At 42.3% G+C, this 22,367-nt stretch overlaps 1 protein-coding gene across 10 annotated transcripts in view; it reads right to left on the bottom strand.

The window, feature by feature from the left end:
- SLC11A2 (solute carrier family 11 member 2) overlaps positions 1-21,607 on the bottom strand; it is a 134,744-nt gene extending 113,137 nt beyond the window's left edge. For 6 of the 10 annotated variants that reach the window (XR_010321853.1, XR_010321854.1, XR_010321852.1 and 3 more), the window contains exons 1-11: positions 21,500-21,606; positions 11,013-11,084; positions 9,470-9,618; positions 8,882-9,007; positions 8,376-8,495; positions 5,320-5,426; positions 4,739-4,809; positions 4,546-4,613; positions 2,932-3,087; positions 1,919-2,077; positions 392-478 (exon numbers count right to left, since the gene is read on the bottom strand). Coding sequence is in view for 5 of the 10 variants with exons in the window: in XM_003405778.4 (XP_003405826.1) it covers positions 392-478; positions 1,919-2,077; positions 2,932-3,087; positions 4,546-4,613; positions 4,739-4,809; positions 5,320-5,426; positions 8,376-8,495; positions 8,882-9,007; positions 9,470-9,618; positions 11,013-11,046 (1,077 nt within the window). In the remaining 5 variants the exon portion in view is untranslated. Of the gene's footprint in view, positions 1-391; positions 479-1,918; positions 2,078-2,931; positions 3,088-4,545; positions 4,614-4,738; positions 4,810-5,319; positions 5,427-8,375; positions 8,496-8,881; positions 9,008-9,469; positions 9,619-10,096; positions 10,981-11,012; positions 11,144-21,499 lie in introns of those variants that run through there. The other 4 variants (XM_010596624.3, XM_023556315.2, XM_064284234.1 and 1 more) reach the window with 4 other exon arrangements.
- Positions 21,608-22,367: the final 760 nt, after the last annotated feature.

The raw sequence follows: 22,367 nt of genomic DNA, 5'->3' as shown, positions 1-22,367 counted from the left end.
CAAGCGCTTAAATGTTACGCCAACAGAACTCCTCTGGAAAATGCTACATACTAGATATTCTACTTTTGGAGATTCACAATGTAATCAGCATGAAGGGACTGAGAAGGCCTACTTTACCAGGAACCCTTTCTTTAGAGGCACCCCGACTAATATCTCGTAGAACCATATTTTAACAACCCTAGTCTGAGAATTGCAGCGTACAATTCATCTTTTCAGCTGATCCTGTATTCTTTCCTGAGTAATCCAAAATGCTTGTCTGGCATCTAGAACTCTGCAAAAAATGACATTCCAGCAGAGATATGCTCCAATCTGAAGTGAAACCACAGAAAAGACCAGAGAGTAAGCCAAGACTGTATCTCAAAAGCAGGGATCACAAACAGAACACGCTTACCCCTTTATAAATGTCCACAGTCAGTGTTGAATTATCATCAGGGAAGAGGCCAGTCCAGGGAATGCTGGTGTTTTTACAGACTTGCACCTAGAACCCAAAGCAGTTTAGGAACAACTTTTATTTCAGAAGCAAGTATCAGGTCAGAAGAGCTCTCCTACAGATCACACACAAGTTATCTACGAAATACAGGCTGGAGATAAACAGCCGGATCCAGATCATGATGTGGGCAGAGCCTGACAGCAACATCACTTGTGGTCTTCCTCCACCATCTTTCTACACTCCCATGCCATCAGAAATATGCACTGAGCTTGAGTGAACATGGTGATACATGTACAAAGGTCATTTTAAACAATGATAGGAGGAGAGGTCCTTCAAAAGGCTTCGAACATGAAAGAAAGCCCAGAATAGAGTGCCTTAGTCAAAGCCGAGCCAGAAGTCACAGGTCCTAGAGATGGGAAACAAAGTAACAGGCAAAACTGATGTATGCCACAACATGGATGAACTTTGGAAATATTACACTGAGCAAAATTAGTCACTAAAGGACAAAACCTGTATGGTCTCACATGAAATAAGCAAATATGTACTCTAGCCAAACGAAAACCACTGCTGTCTAGGTGATTTTGACTCATAGATACCCTACAGGGAAGGGTAAAACTGCCCTACAGGGTTTCAAAGTCTGTAAATCTTTACGGAAGCACACAGCCACATCTTTCTCCTGTGGAGTGGCTGGTGGGTTTGAACCACTGACCTTTCGGTTAGTAGCCACGTGCTTTAACCACTGTGCCACCAGAACTCCTAAGCAAATATATAGAAACCAAAACTTATTACTGTTACCAGGGATGGGAGGGAGAGGGAAAGGAAATTTTTTGCTTAGGGGGCACTGAGTTTTCATTAATGGTAGTGGAATAATTTGGAAAGGGATAGCAAGAATGGTTGCACAACTTGAAGAATGTAATCAGTGTCACTGAATTATATATGTAGAAATTGTTAACTTAGTGTATGTTTTCTTGTATATATTTTTACCACAATATTAAAAAATACATATATTAAAAGTAAAAATAAAAAAACAAAACAAATACCAGATAATTAGCAATCAAGAGGATACAGAATTCAAAATGACAAAACAAGGTCTGTTCTAGCCAGTTTCTGTTTTCTGTTTGACTCCTCCCAGCCTGTCTTCATTACCAAACAGCTGGACTGGCAGACAGGTAGGCAGACGCTGATAACACAAGCAACAAAAGAGGATGAGAAAGAGTCAAATAAATGCAGCCACTAGCCCAAAAGAATGAAGCAGTCCTGAGTCTGCGGCAAGTTCCCTGCCTACCAAAAGCTGAGAAAGTCGGTTCAGGCTTGGCTGCCTCCAGACTGCAGATCCTGGCTGATGCACAGTGGTTCTGAGGGGCGGTACCGAAGGTTGATATCCATTTCCTCTAAGCTCCAAGTCACTTTTCTATTTTCCTACCCCATTTCAGTCTTCACTTCACCCTCTCCACTATTCACTACCACCTGTCACCCTGGCGTACTCACCACTTGCTCGTTGGTTTTCTCAAAAAATGCTTCAGCAAAGACTGAGACAACAAAGACGTTGATGACGAAGGAAACAAAGAGAGCAATGCAGGATTCAATGAAAAAGTACTTATTGGCTTCTTGAACTTCATGCTTTTTGGCCCGGTTTACCTGTCTCGACTAGAGAAAGAACAGCAGCAGTCACTATTCTGACCAGTTGGAACAAGTCTTTCTGTAACACTTCATGAGTCTGGAGTCATTTACATTTAGAAGGTAAACAACTGATCAGATGAGAGGTAAGACAGCCAACACTCTCTTAGTTCCTCCTAGCTTATTACGTGATTAAGAACCCACTGCAGACATTGCTCATTTCCCAAATAGGGAGCAGTGACTGACTACTGAGCTCTCACAGTTGTTTTGGCTGGAAGGACCACTGGCCCAAAAAAAAAAACCTGACTTCAGTCTCAAGGGATATACAGTGACACTTGGGAGAGCCAGAACTCAACGGGACGGCTTTGTCCTCAATTTGCATGTTTTCCAGCTTTGACAAGGTGTGGTCTTACCACTTTCCTATTGTTCCTTTTAGTTGAAAACATTTGTTTTCCTTCGCTGACAGATTTCCAACTCATACAGGTTTCAGCTTTCGCAGGTTTTTTGCTACCCTAATTATAAAGGTCTCTGATATCTCCCAGCAAACCACTGCATAAGACTGATAGGTAGAAGCGTGGTTGGGCTCTTTACTTATAACCTCCACAAGACCACTCACGATTTTGAGATTTAAGCACAAGAGGCTGGATATACTTCCAGGCCTTTTTCAGCTTTAGACCCAATTTCTCTAAAGTGAATAATCTCTGATCAACCTTGGTGATATAAACAAAGTCCAAGTATGTGGAGTTTATAACATCCAGCCCTGGAAAAACATCTTGCTCCTTCAGGGGACTAACAGCTGTAAACTAAGTTTGCGCCCCTTGCAATGAAAGAAAAAGATACCATGAACTATCCATGAGGCCAGTGAGATCTGGGCCTTTGCTCACCTTGACTAAGGCAGAATGCAGGTACATGTTGTGTGGCATGATGACAGCTCCCACGATGCCCACAGCCTGCTCGACCTGTGGGGTCGTACAGCCTGAACAGGATGGCACGAACATGCCCCTGAGTACCTGTCTCTGGTCGGGTTTCACTGTAACATACTACACGCCAACAGAACTATTAGCCTTTATTGGAACACATGACTGGGGGAGTAACATAGTAATACTGGGGAACAGTCAGCATCCTTTACTCCTTGTAACCCCTTCTTTTTCAACCACTGCCTAGGATAAAGAGGATTACAGAATCATCAAAAAATCAGGCAACGAAAGGGGGCTCACTGCTGGGGGTCAGAGAAGTACATTTAAGGCTGCGGCAACCAGAAATTTTATATCATATTTAAGATACACAGATGTGCATAGAATATAATTAGTATTCTAAGGAAATAAAGTGTTTACTAAAGGCTTTACTGTTATTAGCTTCACAATAATTCCTGTGAGATAGAGCCAAAAACAGTCAATTCTTGATTATCCACATTTGCATGCTCTGTTCACCTATGTTCATCTACAAATCACTTATGTTTGCCGCTAACATATAGTGAGAGACTCATTCATAAACACTTCTCATACATACTTTCCCCTCCTTCGGTATTTTTTTTTTGGAAGCCTTAGAACAAGCTAGATAATCTACTCATGGGTAAAATATACTTTTTAAAGTTCAGCCAGGCCAGCAAGCTGTAATCAGTTTATAAGAGTGGGACACAGAAAGCGCTTTTACTGCAATATAATGGCACTGACTCCTAGGAGTGCTAGGTTGGGGCACAAAGTGTAAACTATCCACTATATACCTTACAGCTCACTAGCTGCTCCAATACAGGAAAAGTTCAAGCTAAAGGTAGTATAAACCAGGACAAGCGAAAAACAGAACTGCCTTCCCCACCCCGAGCTAAAAGCCAAGACTGATACACAGGAAGGTGATTATACCCCCCTTCTCAGCCTTCTCTGTGACTGTCTTGTTGTCAGGACAGCCAACTTGGAACCAGTGAGTCTGATCTGGAATAGATCTAGAAAGTCTAGTCATTTTTGACCTACAAATCCCTGGAGGTGTTCCTGGGCACTGGTTGTAGCTATAAATCAGATTTATCAAAGTTGGCCCAGGCAATGTATCGTTCTATGTAAGGCTGCCATGAGTTAGAGCAACTAACAACAAAAACCATATATATACACACATATATACATACATAATTTATGTATATACACATACGCATGCATATATGTATGTATGTGTATGTTATATCTATACACAGAGTATATCTAAACACAGAGAGAGAACAAAAGAGAAAATAAACTCAATGTGGTAAAATACCAACATCTGGGCAGTCTTGTTGAAGAATATATGCGAGTTCTTTGCACAATTCTTACAACTTTTTGTAAATCTAAAATTATTTCAAAATAAAAAAAATACAAAAGAATTAAAAAAAAAAAAAATTGGCCCAGGGCTAAACTGGCTTTTTGTTGACACATATGACACAGTCAAACCATCCTAGCATTATACTGTCTTTTACAAAAGACAAAAAAAACAAATTTGCTTTAAAGAGTTAATGAATAGCCCCTAACACTTGCCTCGTATCCAAATGTGATGGCCATAACAGTGATGAGAAAGCCAAAAAATGCTTCTAGCTTCCGCAAGCCTAAGGAGAAAACACAATAGTGAGCTCACAAAAGTTGATTCCCTAGCAAGGGGCAGATTTCCCCAGCTGCCACACAGATGGAAGGTGGCACCTTTGACTTACCCCTATATCCCCATTCTCCTTACCATATTTGTCCAAAAAGAGAAACACAAAAGTATCTGCAATGGTGATGAGAACTCCACCCCAGAGTGGAACCCTAGGTCAGAGACAAGAAATGGAATTAAGGGAAAGAGGACATTGGAAAACCCTCTCTTCCCAACAGCCTTCTAGATACAGAACACTTTGAGAAGCTAGGACTTGGCTGAGAGGGACAGCGGCAGGAAGCCAGGCCTTGGGTCAGTTTACAATCACAGCACCAACTTAACTACATTCATTCAAACTTTGATTTTAGAGTTTACTATCTGTCAGGCATTTAGGATACAAAGATAAGTATGGGTCTCACCCTCAAGTAGCTTACTATCTAGTGGAATAAACTGACATACAAATAAACACAAAATGCCACCCACTCTGAAACAAAGGTATATATAAACCAAGATGGGAACATGGAAAATGTACAGCCAATGTCTGCTGGAGGAGAGGGAGGTGGCTTCAGAAAGGTTCCACAGATAAAATAATACTTGAGCTGAATCTTGAAAATTGAAAATGACTAAAGTTTTTTGAAATCCAGCAAAATAATTGATTACTTTCTAGAGAAAAACCCCCTTACCTTCCCACAGACAGGAGATTGATGGCAATGGCTGAGCCAATGACTTCTTGCATGTCTGAGCCAATGATAGCCAACTCCACCATCAGCCATAGGATAATTCGAGGAACCTAAACACCAAACAGTAGAAAGATGTGGTTCTCTTTAATTATTTCTGAGTACTTCCTCAGTAATTCTAGAATTCACATATATTTTCATATAGACCCACAAACAGAGCTTATATGCTTCCAGGCTAGAAACAAAATACCAGACTTCGGCTCCACTTAGCCCATCCTTACACTGTGGCCCCCAGCTGGAGAAGTAAAGTGGGCCTACAGTGGTGGAAGGTGTGAGCAAGGACAGGGAGGCAGCTGATCCTAACTTTTTTTCTTTCCTTTTCATTTGAGTGTCCCTGGGTAAAGCCATCTGTCTTAATTATCTAGTGCTGCTATAATAGAAATACCACAAGTAAATGGCTTTAACAAAGAGAAATTTATTCTTTCATAGTATAGGAGGCTAGAAGTCCAAATTCAGGTTGTCAGCTCCAGGGGAAGGCTTTCTCTGTCAGTTCTGGGGAAGGTCCTTGTCATTAATCTTTCCCTGGTCTAGGAGCTTCTCAGCACAGGGACCCTAGGTCCAAAAGACACGCTCCGCTCTCAGCTCTGCTTTCTTGGTGGTAGAGGTCCCCATGCTGAGAAGCTCCTAGACCAGGGAAAGATTGATGATGAGGACCTTCCCCTAGAACCCACAGAGAAAGCTTTTCCCTAGAGCTGATGCCCTGAATTTGAACCTCTAGCCTCCTCAACTATGAAATAATGTATTTGTCTTTGTTAAAGCTATCCACTTGTAGTATTTGTTGTAGTTGCTCTAACAGACACCAAAAATGTGGAAGCGGTTCTGAAACTGAACGGAGATAGACTGGAAGAGTTTTAAAGTGCCTAACAGTAAAAGCCTAGATTGCCTTGAAGAGACAGTTGGTTGAATTACAGACATCAAAGACAATTCTGGTGAGGACTCAGAAAGAAGTGAGGAGAGCTGTAACACAGGAGACAGTACAGATAGCAAGAAACAGCAGCAGAGAGATGGCGGCAGCAGAACCAGGAGACCTGCACAAGACGGCGCTAGACCCAACCCATGGAGCAAGACAGCTGAGTGCCTCTGCGCAGGAGGGTGCCTCCAAGCACTTATTGGTGGAGCTTGGCTTGTCGACCCACGGAGCAAGAGAGTTGAATGCCTTCCAGTCAAAGTTTACTGGTGGAGTGGGATGCATCCGGACACTTATCGGTGCAGTTACGTTTGTTGACGCATGCAGCAAGACAGCTGAATGCCTTCTGGCCAAAGTGTATTGACAGAGTGGGGTGCCTCCAGGCACTTATAGTTGGAGGTAAAAAGCTTTGGAAAATTTGTCCAAGCAGGGCAGAAGTGGGCGGCGAGGCCTGAGGGATGGAGACCAAGCAACCAGGAAGCAGAAGCTGAAGAGACAAGGAGCACAGGAAGCAGAGCCAGGAGCATAGCTCATCTTTTGGACCCAGGTCCCTGAGCCGAGAAGCTCCTAAACCAGGGGACGATTGATGACAAGGACCTTTCCCCCAGAACCAACAGAAAGAGAAAGCCTTCCCTGGGAGCTGGCATCCTGAATTCGGACTTCTAACCTCCTAGACTGTGAGATAATAAATTTCTTTTTGTTAAAGCTATCCATTTACAGTATTTCTGTTATAGCAGCACTAGATAACTAAGACACCACCTGTGAGCCCTGCTGGTGCAGTGGTTAAGCACTCAGTTGCTAACCCACTGGCAGTTCCTCAGTAGAAAGATGTGGCAATATGCTTCTTTTATAGCCTTGAAAACACTATGGGGCAGTTCTAAGCTGTCCTAGAGGGTCGCTGTGAGTCTCAATAGACTCAACGGCAGTGGGTTTGGTTTTTGGTTTCGGTAAAGCCGGGGGCTTAACTTCCTGGCTGAAAACAATCCCAAAAGTTTTAGGAGAAAATAAAGCTGCTAATATGGTCAAAACAGAGTTCAAAGGAGAATCAGAAATGACTGCAGAAGAGATCTATTCTAGACAATAAACATGAAAAAGCTGGATAGTCAGTCTCAGTGTAATAATACACAAGCAAATAAAAAAGGACTGATATGCAAAGGGCCTTGGTGTAAAGTTGTCAGAATTGGGTGACAGGATAAAAAGCAGGAAATTAATCCGGCCGAATAATTTAGCTAAAAGATTTTGTTAATACTGGCTGGTTTGAGGCCGGAAAAAGCACCAAAAATTTCTTGTCACGAAAAAACAACTGTTAAAATACATGAAGAGAAACTGGAAGAAATTATAAATTACCAAGATGGTAAACATTTTTGAAAAGTATACAAGGATACTTCCTGCTCGCAGTCAGGCCTTAGGCCAAACTAGAGGTATGCTGCTATCTAATCTAAAAGTTAAAAATGTCTTCCAAACACAGGGTTTTCAGTGATGGTCAAAAAATGTCCAAAAGGGGGTTGGGTCATCTCGGTCATTTCCTGGTCCGAAATGTCCAGAAGGGCGCTATAGAGAGATTATAGCAGGACAGTGTAACCTCCAAGGCTAGGGTAAATTGAAAAATAATTATTAGCAAATTCAAAGAACCTGCCACGTACAGTTTGTAGTAAAATGGAAAAAACTGTTGCTTTTTTTTTTTTTCTTCAAAATGATGGGATAAAGTCAAGCAAAAAAGAAAATACATATAATGCAATCTGGTGCTGTTACACAGATGTACAAACAGAAGTGCTCAGAGAGAGGAACCGCCAGGAGCTGGGCACTGCTAGATGCTAGAAGGTAAACCAGATGACAAATATTTTCTAAAACACAATTTTTCTAAGAAAAGTTTCTGGGAAAAAGTGAGTCTCAAGTTGGATTTTGAAAAAGGGAAGAAAGCTCACTTGGCAGCAAGAGGGACTACACAGTTTCCCTTGGGATTCTGAGTCCTTGGGGCCACTAACCGCCAAGTCCTCCTCCACTATCTCAGTACACAGTGAGACCAGCACATGCTGCCGGACACACAGTTTCCTGTGATCTGGGGGATGAACACACAGGACAATGCATTGCTCACCTTGGGATACTGCTGGTGACACACTTCCGCAAGATGCAGCCCAGTGACTACTCCCAGTCTAGCTGCAAGGCGCTGGAGCAGGAGCCCCACAATGGTGGCCAGCAGAAGGACCCAGAGCAACTAGAGAAGAACAAAATTCCCCCATGATGCTTGTCAGACAATGGGGTCTGTCTGTTTGACAACATGAACAGGAAGTGCCACATTCAGGAAAGAGCCCAAGTCAGGAATCAAATGACCTGAGTTTTCCATCAACTTCTACGCATGAACTACTAGACCACCTTGAACCTTTCTGAACCTATTTTTCCCATTTGCAAACATGGTAAACCCTTCCTTTGTTCAAGGAAAACTACGTGGGTAAAATATGAAATCAGATGGGAAAGTGCTTTTCACATAAGTGTCACCACCAATAAAGTATATGCATGTAGCCCCTGAGGCTGGGTAAAGGAAAGGATGTGAGGGTGCATTGTACATGTGTAAAATGGGCAGGGGCAGGACTAGATATTCACCTTAAACCCAGCCACAGCTCCAGACTGCAAGTCAGATTCAATGTTTCCTGGATCCAGGTAGGCAATGCTCATAAGAAAGCCTGGTCCTGTGAAAGCCCAGAGTTTCCGAAAGCTAAAACATGAATACTACACAAGACATAAAAAGATCAAAGTGAGTATCACCCTCCAAACTACTGATCTAATTTATCTGTATTTTATCACATATGAAGTAACAATATCAGCCTCACAGGAACAAAAGATTTAGGATATTGGCTACTGCATGTGTCCAAGTTTTACTTCCATCTTAACCACTTCTATCATTAAGCTGGCCACTTCTCAGACCAAATGAGAACCCTCCTCTTACCTGCCCTTCCCATTAGCCTTGCATTCTAAAACCAGAGTAACAATATCAGTACCTCTTTACCCAACCACTATCCAAATGGAATAATAGCCACAGTTAAAAAAAAAAAAAAACATGAAATTCATACTTTCCTTGCCAAAAAATATTCACATGTGCAACTTAGCAATTTTATATGAGTTGTCCAGGAGGCCTTTGACTCGTAGGTTTTCCCTAGCAATCATGTTCTCCTCCAAGGACCTCTCACTAACCTCCTCCTCAGGAATGGTGATCTTCTCATCAAAGTAGGTGGTGAAGGGCTCCGCTGAGTGCCCAGTGGACTCGGGAAGAGAGGAGTTACTGTAAGCAGGGTTGATGGCACCAAGACTGGCAGTGTCTCCATGGTCTCCAGAACCATTGTCTGAAAAATAAACAAAATACACTAATAATCCATTCTTATTAGTATTAAAATTAAGTCTTTAAAACACCTGAAAGTACAAGACCAACCTGACTACAGTTCAACTTATTTTTAAAATAGTTTACTTACTTTTAAATAAATTAATTTTTGAACAGGTAATACAGTCACATGGCTGAAAATTCAAGGACAAAAAAAGGCTATGGTGGAAACTCTCCCATCCCCGAGTCACTCAGCTCTAGATCAGTTTTACCACTAATCTCACAGTGGTTTTCCCACTTTCACATGTCTATTCTTACTTGGTAATGTTTACAGTCATTCCATTTTCCTCTAAAAAGCCTGATGTTTAAGGCTCAAAATAGACCATGCCTAAACCAGTTCCACTGGTAACTTAGAATCTTAACGTTTAAAAGAAAAAAATTAGGATGCTCTGGTGGAGCAACTCCCTTCTTTTCTCCTCCCTTGCCCATTTGGTAGCACTTACTGAAGGAATTGTCCTTGGTCATGCTATCTCTGTTAGGCTTCTCAGAAAATGTAGAAGTTGCAAAGGGCTGCTACTGTTCAGGCTAAAATCTGCTGCTGCAGGAAACCCACCAATGAGGAACCCTTTGCCTCTGACTAAGGCCTTCAGGGAAGAGCACAGGTCACATGGTGCTGGACCCTCGTGACAGGCGGCTCCTCTCAGACTGATCAGTGTTTCCCTGAGACTGGCATTTTTCTGTTACTCTTAAGTGCAGGGAGGAGGTTGGAGAAGAGGGCTAATCTGTCAGACACAAAACCCAGTTTGCTGCTGCCACCAAATGTCTATTTTGAACCACACAGCTCTAATTTCTGTGTTTCCAAAATGCCCTTGTGACTCCCAGCCAGAAAGACAAAAGCTTTTTGTCTATAGGGAGCTGACCCACATCATCTTAAGTGGCCCTGAAGTAATAAGGAAAATTACAGGAAAGGAATGGAAATTTCAAAAGTTTAGAATCAGGAAAGTTAGAATTTTAGAATTAGGAAGGATTTGCCAAAGCACTCAAGAAGCTCCAATCAAATACAGTACAGAGTATACGGCACTCCCTGGGTAGCGTAACGCTCCATACACAACTGAAATATCAGCAAGTGTCACGAGCAGCCAAAGTCTGAGAATAATATTGCCCTTGCAAGCATTACTGTTACAGATAATGCTAATCTTGTCTCTTCATCTCAGAATTAGAAATAAAATATGAGGCAGGCCTCAGTGGTTATAAATCCATTTTCATTTACAGTCTAAATCACCAGATGGTGACTTCAGTGGGGAGACATGGACAATTTTTGTTGGCATAGACAATGAGAAGGAAAACATGGTAAACTCCTGTTAGTGACTTAAGCCTAATTTCAAATAAAAATCAGACAATAACGAAGCTGTAAATTACCATCTGGCATCTTCTGATCGGCACCCAACACCATGGTGGAAACCTGCAAGCCCGTGTCCTTAGAATAGGACTCTGGAATGGAGAAAAGGGAAGGAAAGAATTGAACAACAACAAACAGCAAATGAGAGACAGCAGTTTGTTACTCCGTATGAATGAACCCTTATTGTGTGAAAAGAATAACTCTTCCACCAAATTAGATAACCTTGAAAATAACTGCAGTTGTCAGAATATGATTAAGAGGAATTTAACAAAAATGGAAAGGTCTTAATCACGTTTTTGCTGGCAAAACTTCAAAACCAAATTGAAGCAAAGGTAATTCAGAGAAGTAGGCAAATACTTTCCAATAAGCATCCACAGGGAGGCTGCCAGGCAATCACCCAGTCTCTGCCTTTGCCTCTAGATTAGGGATGCATTTACTCCAAATATCTAAAACCAAGCTGATTTTCCCTATTTTTAAGGGCTGTTAAGACAGGGATATAAATCTCTTTCGTCTAACTAACAATTTAAGGTTATGCTTCGATCTTCTGGAAAAGAAAAAAAAAAAAGGAAACCAACACACCAGAATACTGGTAGTGGCAGGCCTCTGTTGGGCAGACAAAAGTTTCCCAGAGGGGAGACTTCTGCTATTATAATGCTCCAGCCCTCGTTCCCCAACCCTCACTAGGCAACTGGAAGAAACTAATCATCACTGGCCCTGCCCCTTCTCGGCTAGGAATGTCTACAGGACACCAGTACCTCTCTACCCTGCAGGAGACAATCTGTGTGGGGCCAAGAGGGAAAGGGTCTCTGATCTCCAGCTTCCTGTGACTGGGGAGAATACTGGCGACACAGTATTAGCAAGCTCATTTGGCCACAGATCTGTATTCTCCAGCCTGCCAGTAAGGTTGATTTTTTTTTAATCTACTTAAATCCGAATCGTAACTATCCTACTGAAAAAGGACATGAAGCCTCCTCTTATCCATCTCTTTTACTGCCTGAACAGTCTTTTTCGCCCTTGTTCTCTTGTTGTTCCTATTTGAACAGCCCTCTGCTTTCTTTTTTGCATAATCTGTCTACTAGTGTATTCTGTACTTGTCCTACAGAATTACAGAATTCAGACAGAAGGGGGCTTTTAGAGTTCCTCTATCCGTAAGGTGTAAAACATACCAGTATCCGATAATTTGGAAAACAATCTTTTATCTCTACTGTCACCAATATCAAGTGTTATAACGAACAGCAATCATGTTCCTACTGTCAGGTTTTGAGTCACTGGATGGCTAAACACCAGCCACCAATAGAGTCCAAGACCACTGACCAAATCCAACCCCTTTCAGCCAGTTTCAATTAACACCTCACTAATACAGGATTTACGTATCTGACCAATCAGAGTAGCAGTAGGACTTAGAGTCCAATCACAGGACAACCACCTTGATCCCACCCAGAGCCTATTTATTTTTGTTTTATATGTATCAGGTTATCTAATCTACAACAAATTAGAAACGACAATCAGATTTAGGATCAGGGCCCTTACAGAAAAAAGCGAACCTGGCCCCTGAACAATCAGAAAAACTAAAAAATTGCATGAATCTCGGGCCATGTTGTATGAAGGCAAAGAGCCCTTCTACTTCAATCAGCTCGGAGACCATTATTGCTAAGAGTACAATAACTCACGTTTCCAGTGACGGCTCTGAATCACCAAGGACTGATTAAATGGGCTTTTTTTGTAATGGTGGCCAATGTCCTGTTTGAGAAGGCATAAAAAAACCAAAGACCAAACCCGTTGCCGTCGAGTCAATTCCAACTCATAGAGACCCTACAGGACAGAGTAGAACTGCCCCACAGGGTTTCTAAGGAGCAACTGGTGGATTTGAACTGCCGACCTTTTGGTTAGCAGCTATAGCTCTTAACCACTATGCTGCCAGGGTTTCCTAAGACAGCATTTAAAAAAAAACCTGTTGCCATCAAGTCGATTCCGACTCATAGCAACCCTGTGGGTAAGAAAGCATAGAAGTGTGTAATACATTTGAGGAAGGTTTCCATCCAAAATCAACTTTAAAAAGTTATTATACTTAAAAAGCAAATTAATTGTGGTAGTAGTGTATTTTTCCCCAAGACTGTAGTGTGGAAAGATCCCTGGTACTGCCAGTGGTTAAGAGCTCAGCTGCTAACCAAAAGGTCAGCAGTTCAAATCCATTAGCCGCTCCTTGGAAACTCTACAGGTAAGTTCTACTCTATCCTATAGGGCCACTGTTGAGTTCAGAATCGACTCAATTGCAACAGGTTTGGTTTTGTTTTAAACAGGTAGTCTGGAAAGGTGACAGTTAAATAATTTTAGACAGAAATATTTCATGGCAAAATATTTAATAATTATTTTTAGTATTCTACATGATTATTCCTATACCAAATACGTATAGAGCCAATAAAGTACAAGTCTAGTCTGCTCTCTGGAATCCCCAGAATGTATCATTCCAAGAGAAAAAATTGATTCTAGATTCCAACGTTCTCATCAAAGCTTTTGGTCCACTGCTTGCAGTGTCTACAGAATATAACTGGGGCAAGGAATAGAGAGGGCCAGTTACGTTTGGTGAGCCACGCAGCAAATCTGCATGAAAATTTATGGCTCATATGGAAACAGTAAGTTAATTTAAGACAATTTTTGCTCTCTAGGACTGTACCATTGGGTCCTTTCAGTCATTTCATTGCATTAAGGAAACAATCCAGAGTTGGGACACAAATAACCAGAATCAATCCAGTGAGACACTCATACTTATGGTTAATACTGCTTTGATGTTTTAGCTCACCCACAATCATAACATGACACCTTCTCTTAAACCCAGTAAGTTTCCTCCTATCAAAAATAGCTATCAACAACAGGAAAATTGAAGGCATGGTTAAATGTAATATGACTATTTTATTCCATTCCTTACCAGAAGTTCTAAGATTGTTTCTTCAAGATTAAAACGCTAGTAAAATTACATTCACTGTCTAGAATTTCAAAAATGTACATACCTCTGAGCCAGTAATTCCACTTCTAAGAGCGTATCCCATAGAAACGCTCACACAAGGAAGTATATGCAAGACTATTTCCCACAGCATTGTTTCTGGTATCAAAAGACTGAAAACACAATCTAGACATTAGTGGGGGACTAGTTAAATAAACTGTGAACATTCACAGAACCAAATACTACACAGTCATTATAAGAAATAAAGCAGATCTGTGTGTATTGATAGGAAACAATCCCCAAGATACATTATCAATTGAAAAAAAAAAAGACAGGGGGACCTTATTTTTTTAACCACAGTATGCTATCATTTACGTAGGAAAAAAAGAAGAGCAAGAAGGAGAATATACACATGTATATGTATAAACTATCGCCAACGGACATGTCAGAAACTGGTAATAACGGTTGGTTGTCTATAAGAAAGGGGAGGGGGTTACATACAGGGTCAGGTGAAAGACTTTTCACTGAATATATATCCCACACCTTTGGCACTTTAAAAAAAAAATGTTTTACCATGATATGTAGTCTTTATTTTTTTTTTAAAAATTAAAGGTCACATGTATTCACACAGCTTCTCAACAAACACTTTAGGGATGATCAGTGAACCTTCTCTGATAAAGCTTCTGCAATGGATAATTGGAGATCTGCAACTGTCTTGCAGATTAAAGCATTTCTTGCCTTAAGTTTAAGACATTACTAAGTCTGTCTTGGTGCCCATATTGCCATGTTCTGAATCATGATGTGGGAGTTTCACCTGAAGGCAAGGAAGCAGAAGCCGTCTCTCTTCATGAAAGCCTTTCATGGCTCCCTCATTTGGGAGTCCTCTGGACCCAGGGTCCCTGCTTGGTGGGTCACACAGTAAGTCTCTTAGAAGTAGAATTACTGGCTCAGAGGATATGTACATTTTTGAAATTCTAGACAGAGAATGTAATTTTACTAGCATTTTAATCTTGAAAAACAATCTTAGAACTTCTGGTAAAAAATAGAATAAAAAAGTCATATTACATTTAACCATGCCTGCAATCTTCCTGTTGTTGATTGCTATTTTCGATAGGAGGAAACTTACTGGGTTTAAGAGAAGGTGCCACGTTATGATTGTGGGTGAGTGAAAACATCAAAGCAGCATCCTTTGGACCCAGGGTCCCAGGGTGCCTGCACTATGCAGCTACTAGACCAGAGGAAGACTGATGACAAAGAACTTCTTCCAGAGCTGACACAGAGAGAAAGCCCTCCCCTAGAGCTGGTTCCCTGAATTTAGACTTCTAGCCTCCTAGACCGTGAGAGAATAAATTTCTCTTTGTTAAAGCCATCCGCTTGTGGTATTTCTGTTATAGCAGCACTAGATAACTAAGATACTAAAGCTACAGTAAATCCTGAACATCTAATTAACAATAATGTTCTCTTAACACTTAGAAGAATTCTGGAAGACAATGTGAACAGTCCAAACCTGTTTAAAAAATTATCCCCAAAAGTTTGAAATAATTTCTTATAAAATTCTCCTTTAGAGACCAAAAACCAGTTGCCATCTAGTTGATTCTGACTCGTGGTGGCCTCATATGTTATAGACTAGTACTGCTCCATAGGATTTTCTTGGCTGGAATCTTTACTGAATCAGCTCATCAGGCCTTTCTTCTGTGGCACTACTGGGTGGGTTCGAACCACCAACCTTTCAGTTAGTAGTGGAGTACAAACCATTTGTGCTACCTATGAACCTCTTTAGAGAGCAAAGACATTCAAAACCATTGGATTGACTTTAGAGCTGTACTCAGTGCTGCAAAGGTCTCACTAAAATTAATTGTAAGGTCTAGGGAGGAATGTTTTTGAACAGTTTCTAATTCTTTCCCCCTTCCCCATCTCAGTAAAATAAAAAATAGCTTTAAATAGGAAAAGAACTTTCATAGAGGAAGCCAGAAAGTAACTGATAAAATAAATGCAAGCAGGAATGTTTAAAGGTGACTGGCAAAGCCACCTTTTCTCCCTCTTGATGCTTCCCTCATGCCCTGTTCAGTGCCAGAAGACAAGCTGGTTACAAGTAGAAACTGCCAGGTACACAGATCAAGGCTTTAAAAAGTGATAGCCAAGTGTTTACTTGAGAGCAACAGGAGTTGTGATCAAAAGATTCCATCTGTCCTAAAGATTTCCAGAAATTCTAAAATTTCTACAGGTCTACTTCAAGGCTGAAGTACTTGATGGTTCTACTAAACCATTACTACTAATCTAACACCTATGTGGTACAAGATGTTCTCCATGAAGGTGAGCTCCTACCCTTTGGATAATTGTGAGTCAACAAAAACTCTTACTGAAATACTCCAGTGGTTCAAACAGAGCTAACTTTTCTGAACACTGTGTATTTTATTGAACTTCCTGGGTGGTACAAACAGTTACCACATTGAGCTGCTAACCAAAAGGCTTAAGTGTTGAATTCACCCAGAGGCACCTTGAATCTCCTTCCAGAAAATCAGCCACTGAAAACCCTAAGGAGCATAATTCTACTCGGACACACATTGAGTCACCATGAGTCAGAGTTGACTCGACGACAAATGGAATGTATTTTAATAAGGAAGATTACTAGCCACTTTTCTTCTTAATGAGAGATTATTACTTCCTCTGTTTTTACATTCTAGGGCAATGAAGAAGCACCACTTTGAGTCTCTGTATCGAGGACATCCATCTAATTAGTTCCAAAACTCAATCTGTCCTCCTGGCGGGGAGGGGAGAGAAACAATTTAGGAAAGTCTGTGACTTTCTTAAGGATGTGAAGTTTAGAATTATATTTTTTAACCTGGATAAACTTATTCTATTTTTCTTTTATTAAACTGATTTTGATATACATTAGTAAATGAAAAAAAGACAGTTTGAAGACCCAGATTACATCTACTTCATGATTGAAGAAACAAAGTGAAAAGCCTCTGGTAAGTGTTAGTTTACGAAAAAGGCCTTGAAACTCTAATCCTCTCTACCTAAGTGGATAATATTAGAATGTCTTCAACCGAAAGCCACAAAAACACACTCAGGTCATAAAGTACAAACAGTGCTACTATTATACAATGTGCTTAGCACCCTTGGGGCATCTGTCTCTCTGTGTCTGTCTCCCTCTCTCTCTCTCTGGCACAAAGGCCACTGAGATACCAGCTTAGATTGTTTATTCATTTTACTGACTTTTTGTGCCATAAAAATAATCTCAAAATTGGAGACTTTTTTTTTTTTGCTTATTCGACCACAGAACTACAATTTCAGCTCAATAAGGTGGCTGTTTCTCACCGGAGTTGAACTTTTGAGAGTATGTTTAATGGCTAAAAGAAAAACTTGACACTGTAGACCACCTAAAGATGAAAAAGAGAAAACATTAAGAAGCAAGAGGAAGAGGGAGGGAGTAAGATGTGGAGTGAAGAGTACAGCTGATAATGAAGCCACCAGCTGCCTGGGTGTCAAAGATGATAACAATTAGGAGAAATGTGGCCAGGCTATAAAGAGGTAACCAACCGTTTGGACAAAAATATCACTTATCGACCAGAGATCAAACAATTAGACGGGTCTGGTACCTGCTAAACAGAAGTCTTTGCTTTCTCTGCTCTAAGCTCTGATGTTCTACCACCTTCCAAACTTCCCTGGCTACTCACATTTCAAGGTCACTAAAGTCGACTTCCAGCGACTATAGCTTGGGCTTTGTTCCTCCCAATTCTCACTATGTGAGCTTCTCTGAACTTCCCCCTAATCAGAAGTTTACAGCAGTATATTTTCATTTAGTGAGCCAACCTGGCCTCCTGGCCTGACACATCTATCCTGACACACAACTCCATGCCTTGTGGATAATTTCAAAGATTCCTCTCCAGCAGAGTAAGAATTCCCTTATCAAATCCATCTATCGTCTCTTTTTAAGGAGCCCTGTGTGAAGCAACGGTTAAGTGCTTGGCTTGGTGGTTTGAACCCAATCAGCTCCACAGGAGGAAGATCTGGCAGTCTGCTCCATAAAGATTACAGCCTAGAAAACCCTATGAGTCAAAATCCGACTTTACAACATCTAACAACACCCTGCCTCAGAAAAACCTTTTGTCCTCATACTTTCTTAAGAAGCTTTTCTCTAACAAATATGAAGAATGATTATCATTAGTTTATATTTAACCTGTTTATTCTAATGACAGATATTGGCCTCCAGGCGTACACTGACCTTGTTTTTATGTACATGCGTTCCCTGAAGTTTCTTAAGGCAAAGAAAAATTATATATAAAAACAGACGACACAAACTAAAAGCGTCTTCCACCTCATACATGCTTCCTTCTGCTCTTTGGAGCCTGATAAAATTTTAATAGTTACATTGTAGCTTTCTCCTTTCATTACCTAGGAGTGTGTGCCATTTAGCGTTAAGAGATAAACGGGACCAAAAAAAACCATACCAGCAACAAGCAGGACAAGACTGAGAACCCTAACTTCTCCATCTACGTCTTTACTGGAAACTTTGGCTCTCACACAAAAAAATAAGTTACTCTGATCTTAAATTAAGGGTGGAAGGAGAGTTAGACAAATATATTTTATCATTCCTATTCAACTGTTTTATATTCCATTCTGATTTCATTAAAATATATTCTATAGTACATATTCCATGATATTCCTGATAATATCTGAAGAACTCTTCTTTGTGTCTTCAGGGAGCAATAAATCCATAATAAATATTAATTGTTCAATAAATATTTGTTAAATTACAAAAAGAATGGTATCCAGTGAGTGCGATTAAGAGTCTATGTCTTCTAACTTCTCATCGTCTGTCCACTCAAATTTTTTCTTCAAACCAGAGTTTCGAGAGATAATAAAGACAATATTAGGGTAGTAATCTTTCCTTTCTACCTCAAAAACACTCAATTCTTTGAGGATGCCTCTCCCTTTCCTTCTTATGCAAGCATAAGCAGAGAGTGTTCACAAAGACACTATCCTCCACTCTTACCACGCCAGCATTCAACTTTCAATCCTAAAGAGTTATTCAATTGTCTTATTTCAAAGCTGAATAACATTTTTACCTCGTATGCTTCAGCCAAATCTGGCCAGCATGCTGCTACAGTAAGCAATGCTTTTTTTCATAAATTCAAAGTTTCTCATTTTGTGATTAAACCCATTGCCGTCAAGTCGATTCCAACTCATAGTGACCCTACAGGCAGAATAGAACTGCCCCATAGGGTTCCAAGGAGTGCCTGGTAGATTAGTTCCCAACAATGGTAAGTGTGTAAGTAACGTCTTCATTTGAAGGGGAAAATTAGAAGACAAAACAGTCTTCCATTAGAGTCTCCCAGATAGCCCCAAGAGAGCTTGAGGGAGATTTTTAAGCCCACAGAAAGGGCATAAATCTGTCAACAGATTTGTATATATACGCATGGTGAGGAGTCAGGGACTAATGTCTTTGATTCAACAGCACCAACCCAAGCTCCTGGCACTAAAAGTCAAGCAAAAAACATCCCACTTTGTGGACACCACTCTCTTTCTGAGTCAACTGCTGAATTCAATGCTGAACCAAAGCTGCTTAGTAGAATAGCTACGTGATATAATCCAAAGGGACCACTGCTGACTTCCTTAGAGAAGAATGACATCAGATTCATACGAAGCTTCCCCATTCATTAACAAGAAATGCTTACCAGCTGTCCCAGAAATTCCCCTTCCAAGTCCCCTAGCCATTCCGGGAACATAAGAAACCACATATGCTGCAATCATGGCCTTTTTGGTACTAGATCCAAAATAAACTGTGCCCAGGCCAAGACAGTGAATATTACCCAATGAAGAAATAAAGAACCAAAGTTCTCAGGTTACAATTACCCAAAACTGCTATCACAGTAGGTGACCTAATATAATGATGTTTCCAACCTTATTTAATGATTTAAAATAAACAACTAGAAGAATGAAAAGTCACCTGTAATCACACTATACTGTCAGATCAAAGATGATGAGGTGGCTGGAAGACAAAGGCCTAAGGGATCATTGGCAATAAGCTCATAGGATTCTGGGCAAAAAAGAGTAAAAAGGCCAGAATTTCCGGTTTACCCATCTTTAAGAGGAAAGTAGGCACACATATCAATCACTAGAAAAGGACATCACATTTAGCAGAGGGTCAGCTAAAACGAGGGAAAGCCTCAATGGGATAGATTGACACAATAGTAGCAACAACAGGCTCAAATATATCAAGGATCCTGACTGAGCAACATTTTGCTGTTACACATAAGGTCACCAGGAGTTGGAACTGACTGGACCGCAACTAACAACAGGCACAGGTAGGTAAGAATAAAAACTTCTATATGCCAGCCACTGTCCTAAGCCCTTTGTATTAACTCACTTAATACTCACCAACAACCAAATAATTTGTTGACAGTATCCATTCCATCCCCATTACAAGCATGTGGCGGTACAAAGAACACAGAGGCTAAGCAACCTGCCCACAGATCTAAACAGCCACAGTGGTGCAAACTGGTAGGGTTTCACGTTCCACAGAGAGTCAGCGTAAACACGGCTTCCCTGGTTTCACCGGCCAGCAAAAATTTCTGGAAACCTATCTCCCCTTGCCTTTCTTTTCCTTCCATATAATTTTCGCTTTTGCTTTCTACTTTAAAGAGATGTCACATTTCTTTAACTTCATGACACCCCTTTGAAGCAGTGGGGGAGAATATGAGAATATCTGCATTTTATACACGCAAAACTCAAGCCCATGTTCCTCAACTAGTCCTCGAATAATGCTCTTTGAAACTGTCCGGTATGAGGTAGCGAATTTGGGAAAAACCAAAAGTTAAAAGAAATCCAAAGAAAGAATATCAAAAAGTAAACGATAGCTTTAAAAGTAAGGGCATACGAACCGCACAGCTGGTGAGTACACACTCCACTTACACAGCGTGTGCAATGTGTCCCCTACAAAACACCCCTGTCCTGCGGCCTGGAATCCAGAGAGGCCCTGGAGCTGCAGGAACCACCGGTCTGCACGCAGGTACTGAGCGGCCTGCCCAGGCCCTGCACACCCAAGACGTTCCCCGCACGGGTTTCGGCTGGCCTAAAATGACTTTTTTTTTTTTTTAATTGAACTGGGTAGGGAGGCCCCTGAGAGCGGACTAGGCCCCAGGGTTCCGCCAACAAGGCAGCCGCGGGGAACCTTGCCCCCGAAGCCCGCCGGCCTCCGAGGCGACACTGAAATCGCTCAGCGCACCCTCGACCGCGAGTCCCCGCGGGACGTCGGATCCAGCCGCGGGCTCGGCCATTTCCCCCTGGGTCGCGGCGGGGAAATGGCGTGGCCCCGCGATCCCTGGTGCCCTCCGGCCGAGCTCCTGAACAATCCGGCGCCATTGGCCACCGAGACACGCGCCGGACGCCTCACGCCCCACGGCCTGCCCTCCCCTCGCAGCCCCGCACGGCGCCCCTCGTGCTCAGTACTGGCCCCACCGCCAGTTCCCAGGCCGGCTCTCGAGCAGCCCAGGTCCCTCCCCGCCCGTCCGGATCCACAGGCGCCGCGTGACCCCTGACCCCGCCGGCCCCTCACCTTACCTGCTCCGCAACCACCTCACACGCCGCCCCCGCGCCAGCGGCTCCATAGCCTTGGAGCCAGCGCCAAGCCAGCCAGCGCCCTGCACTCGCGCGATTGGCCGGCGGAGCCGCAGTCGCGCATTCCTATTGGCGGGACTCCCCGCGGCGCCCTACGCACGTGGCGAGCCTACGGCGAGTATCGAGGTTCCGCCCACACAGCGGTCAGGCTGGGGGCGGGCCCAGAGAGGCGACGGGGGGAGGTGCTACATGCATGGCTGCACCGCGTGGGGAGCCCCGCACAGATCTTGGACTTGGAAGTTCTCTCCTCGCAGGCAGCCGGGGGACAGATTAGTTCCTGCCGGAGTTCGCCACCAACTCACGTTAGGTACTGGCAGTCTTTCTCCTGGGGACGTGGCACTGTGAGATTACAGCTCCACCCTATAAAGTATTTCCTCTCGCCTGCAGGACTACATCATGGTATGTGGTGCCCCACCAAGAGCGCTCCACACCTGGGAGAAACTGCGAAATCCCAGCTGGTGCAGCCAGTTCGACTGCATCAGCTATCCTGCTCCCAAACCTCAGTAGTCTATTGTTTTCCTCCAACCCACCCAGCTGTCTCGCTTCTTCCCCAAACTACCCTCACCTATGATTCGGCATCGACCCCACGGCAACAGGTTTGGTTAAAAAAAAAAAAAAAAAAAGCAGGAACCCTGGTGGTGCACTGGTTAAGAGCTTGACTGTAAAGATCGGCAGTTGGAATCCACCAGCCGCTCCTTGAAAACCCTATAGGGTAGTTCTGCTTTGTCGTATATGGTCACTGTCAGTCGGAATCGACTCCACGGCAGTGGGTTACCCAAAAGCAATACCAGCCTCAGCCTCACAGCCTGCT

Source organism: Loxodonta africana, chromosome 4, assembly GCF_030014295.1.
Source record: "Loxodonta africana isolate mLoxAfr1 chromosome 4, mLoxAfr1.hap2, whole genome shotgun sequence".
In the NCBI taxonomy this organism is placed as follows: Eukaryota; Metazoa; Chordata; class Mammalia; order Proboscidea; family Elephantidae; genus Loxodonta; species Loxodonta africana.
Note: the sequence above shows the minus strand (reverse complement) of the source record. Positions and strands in the feature narration are given on the sequence as shown.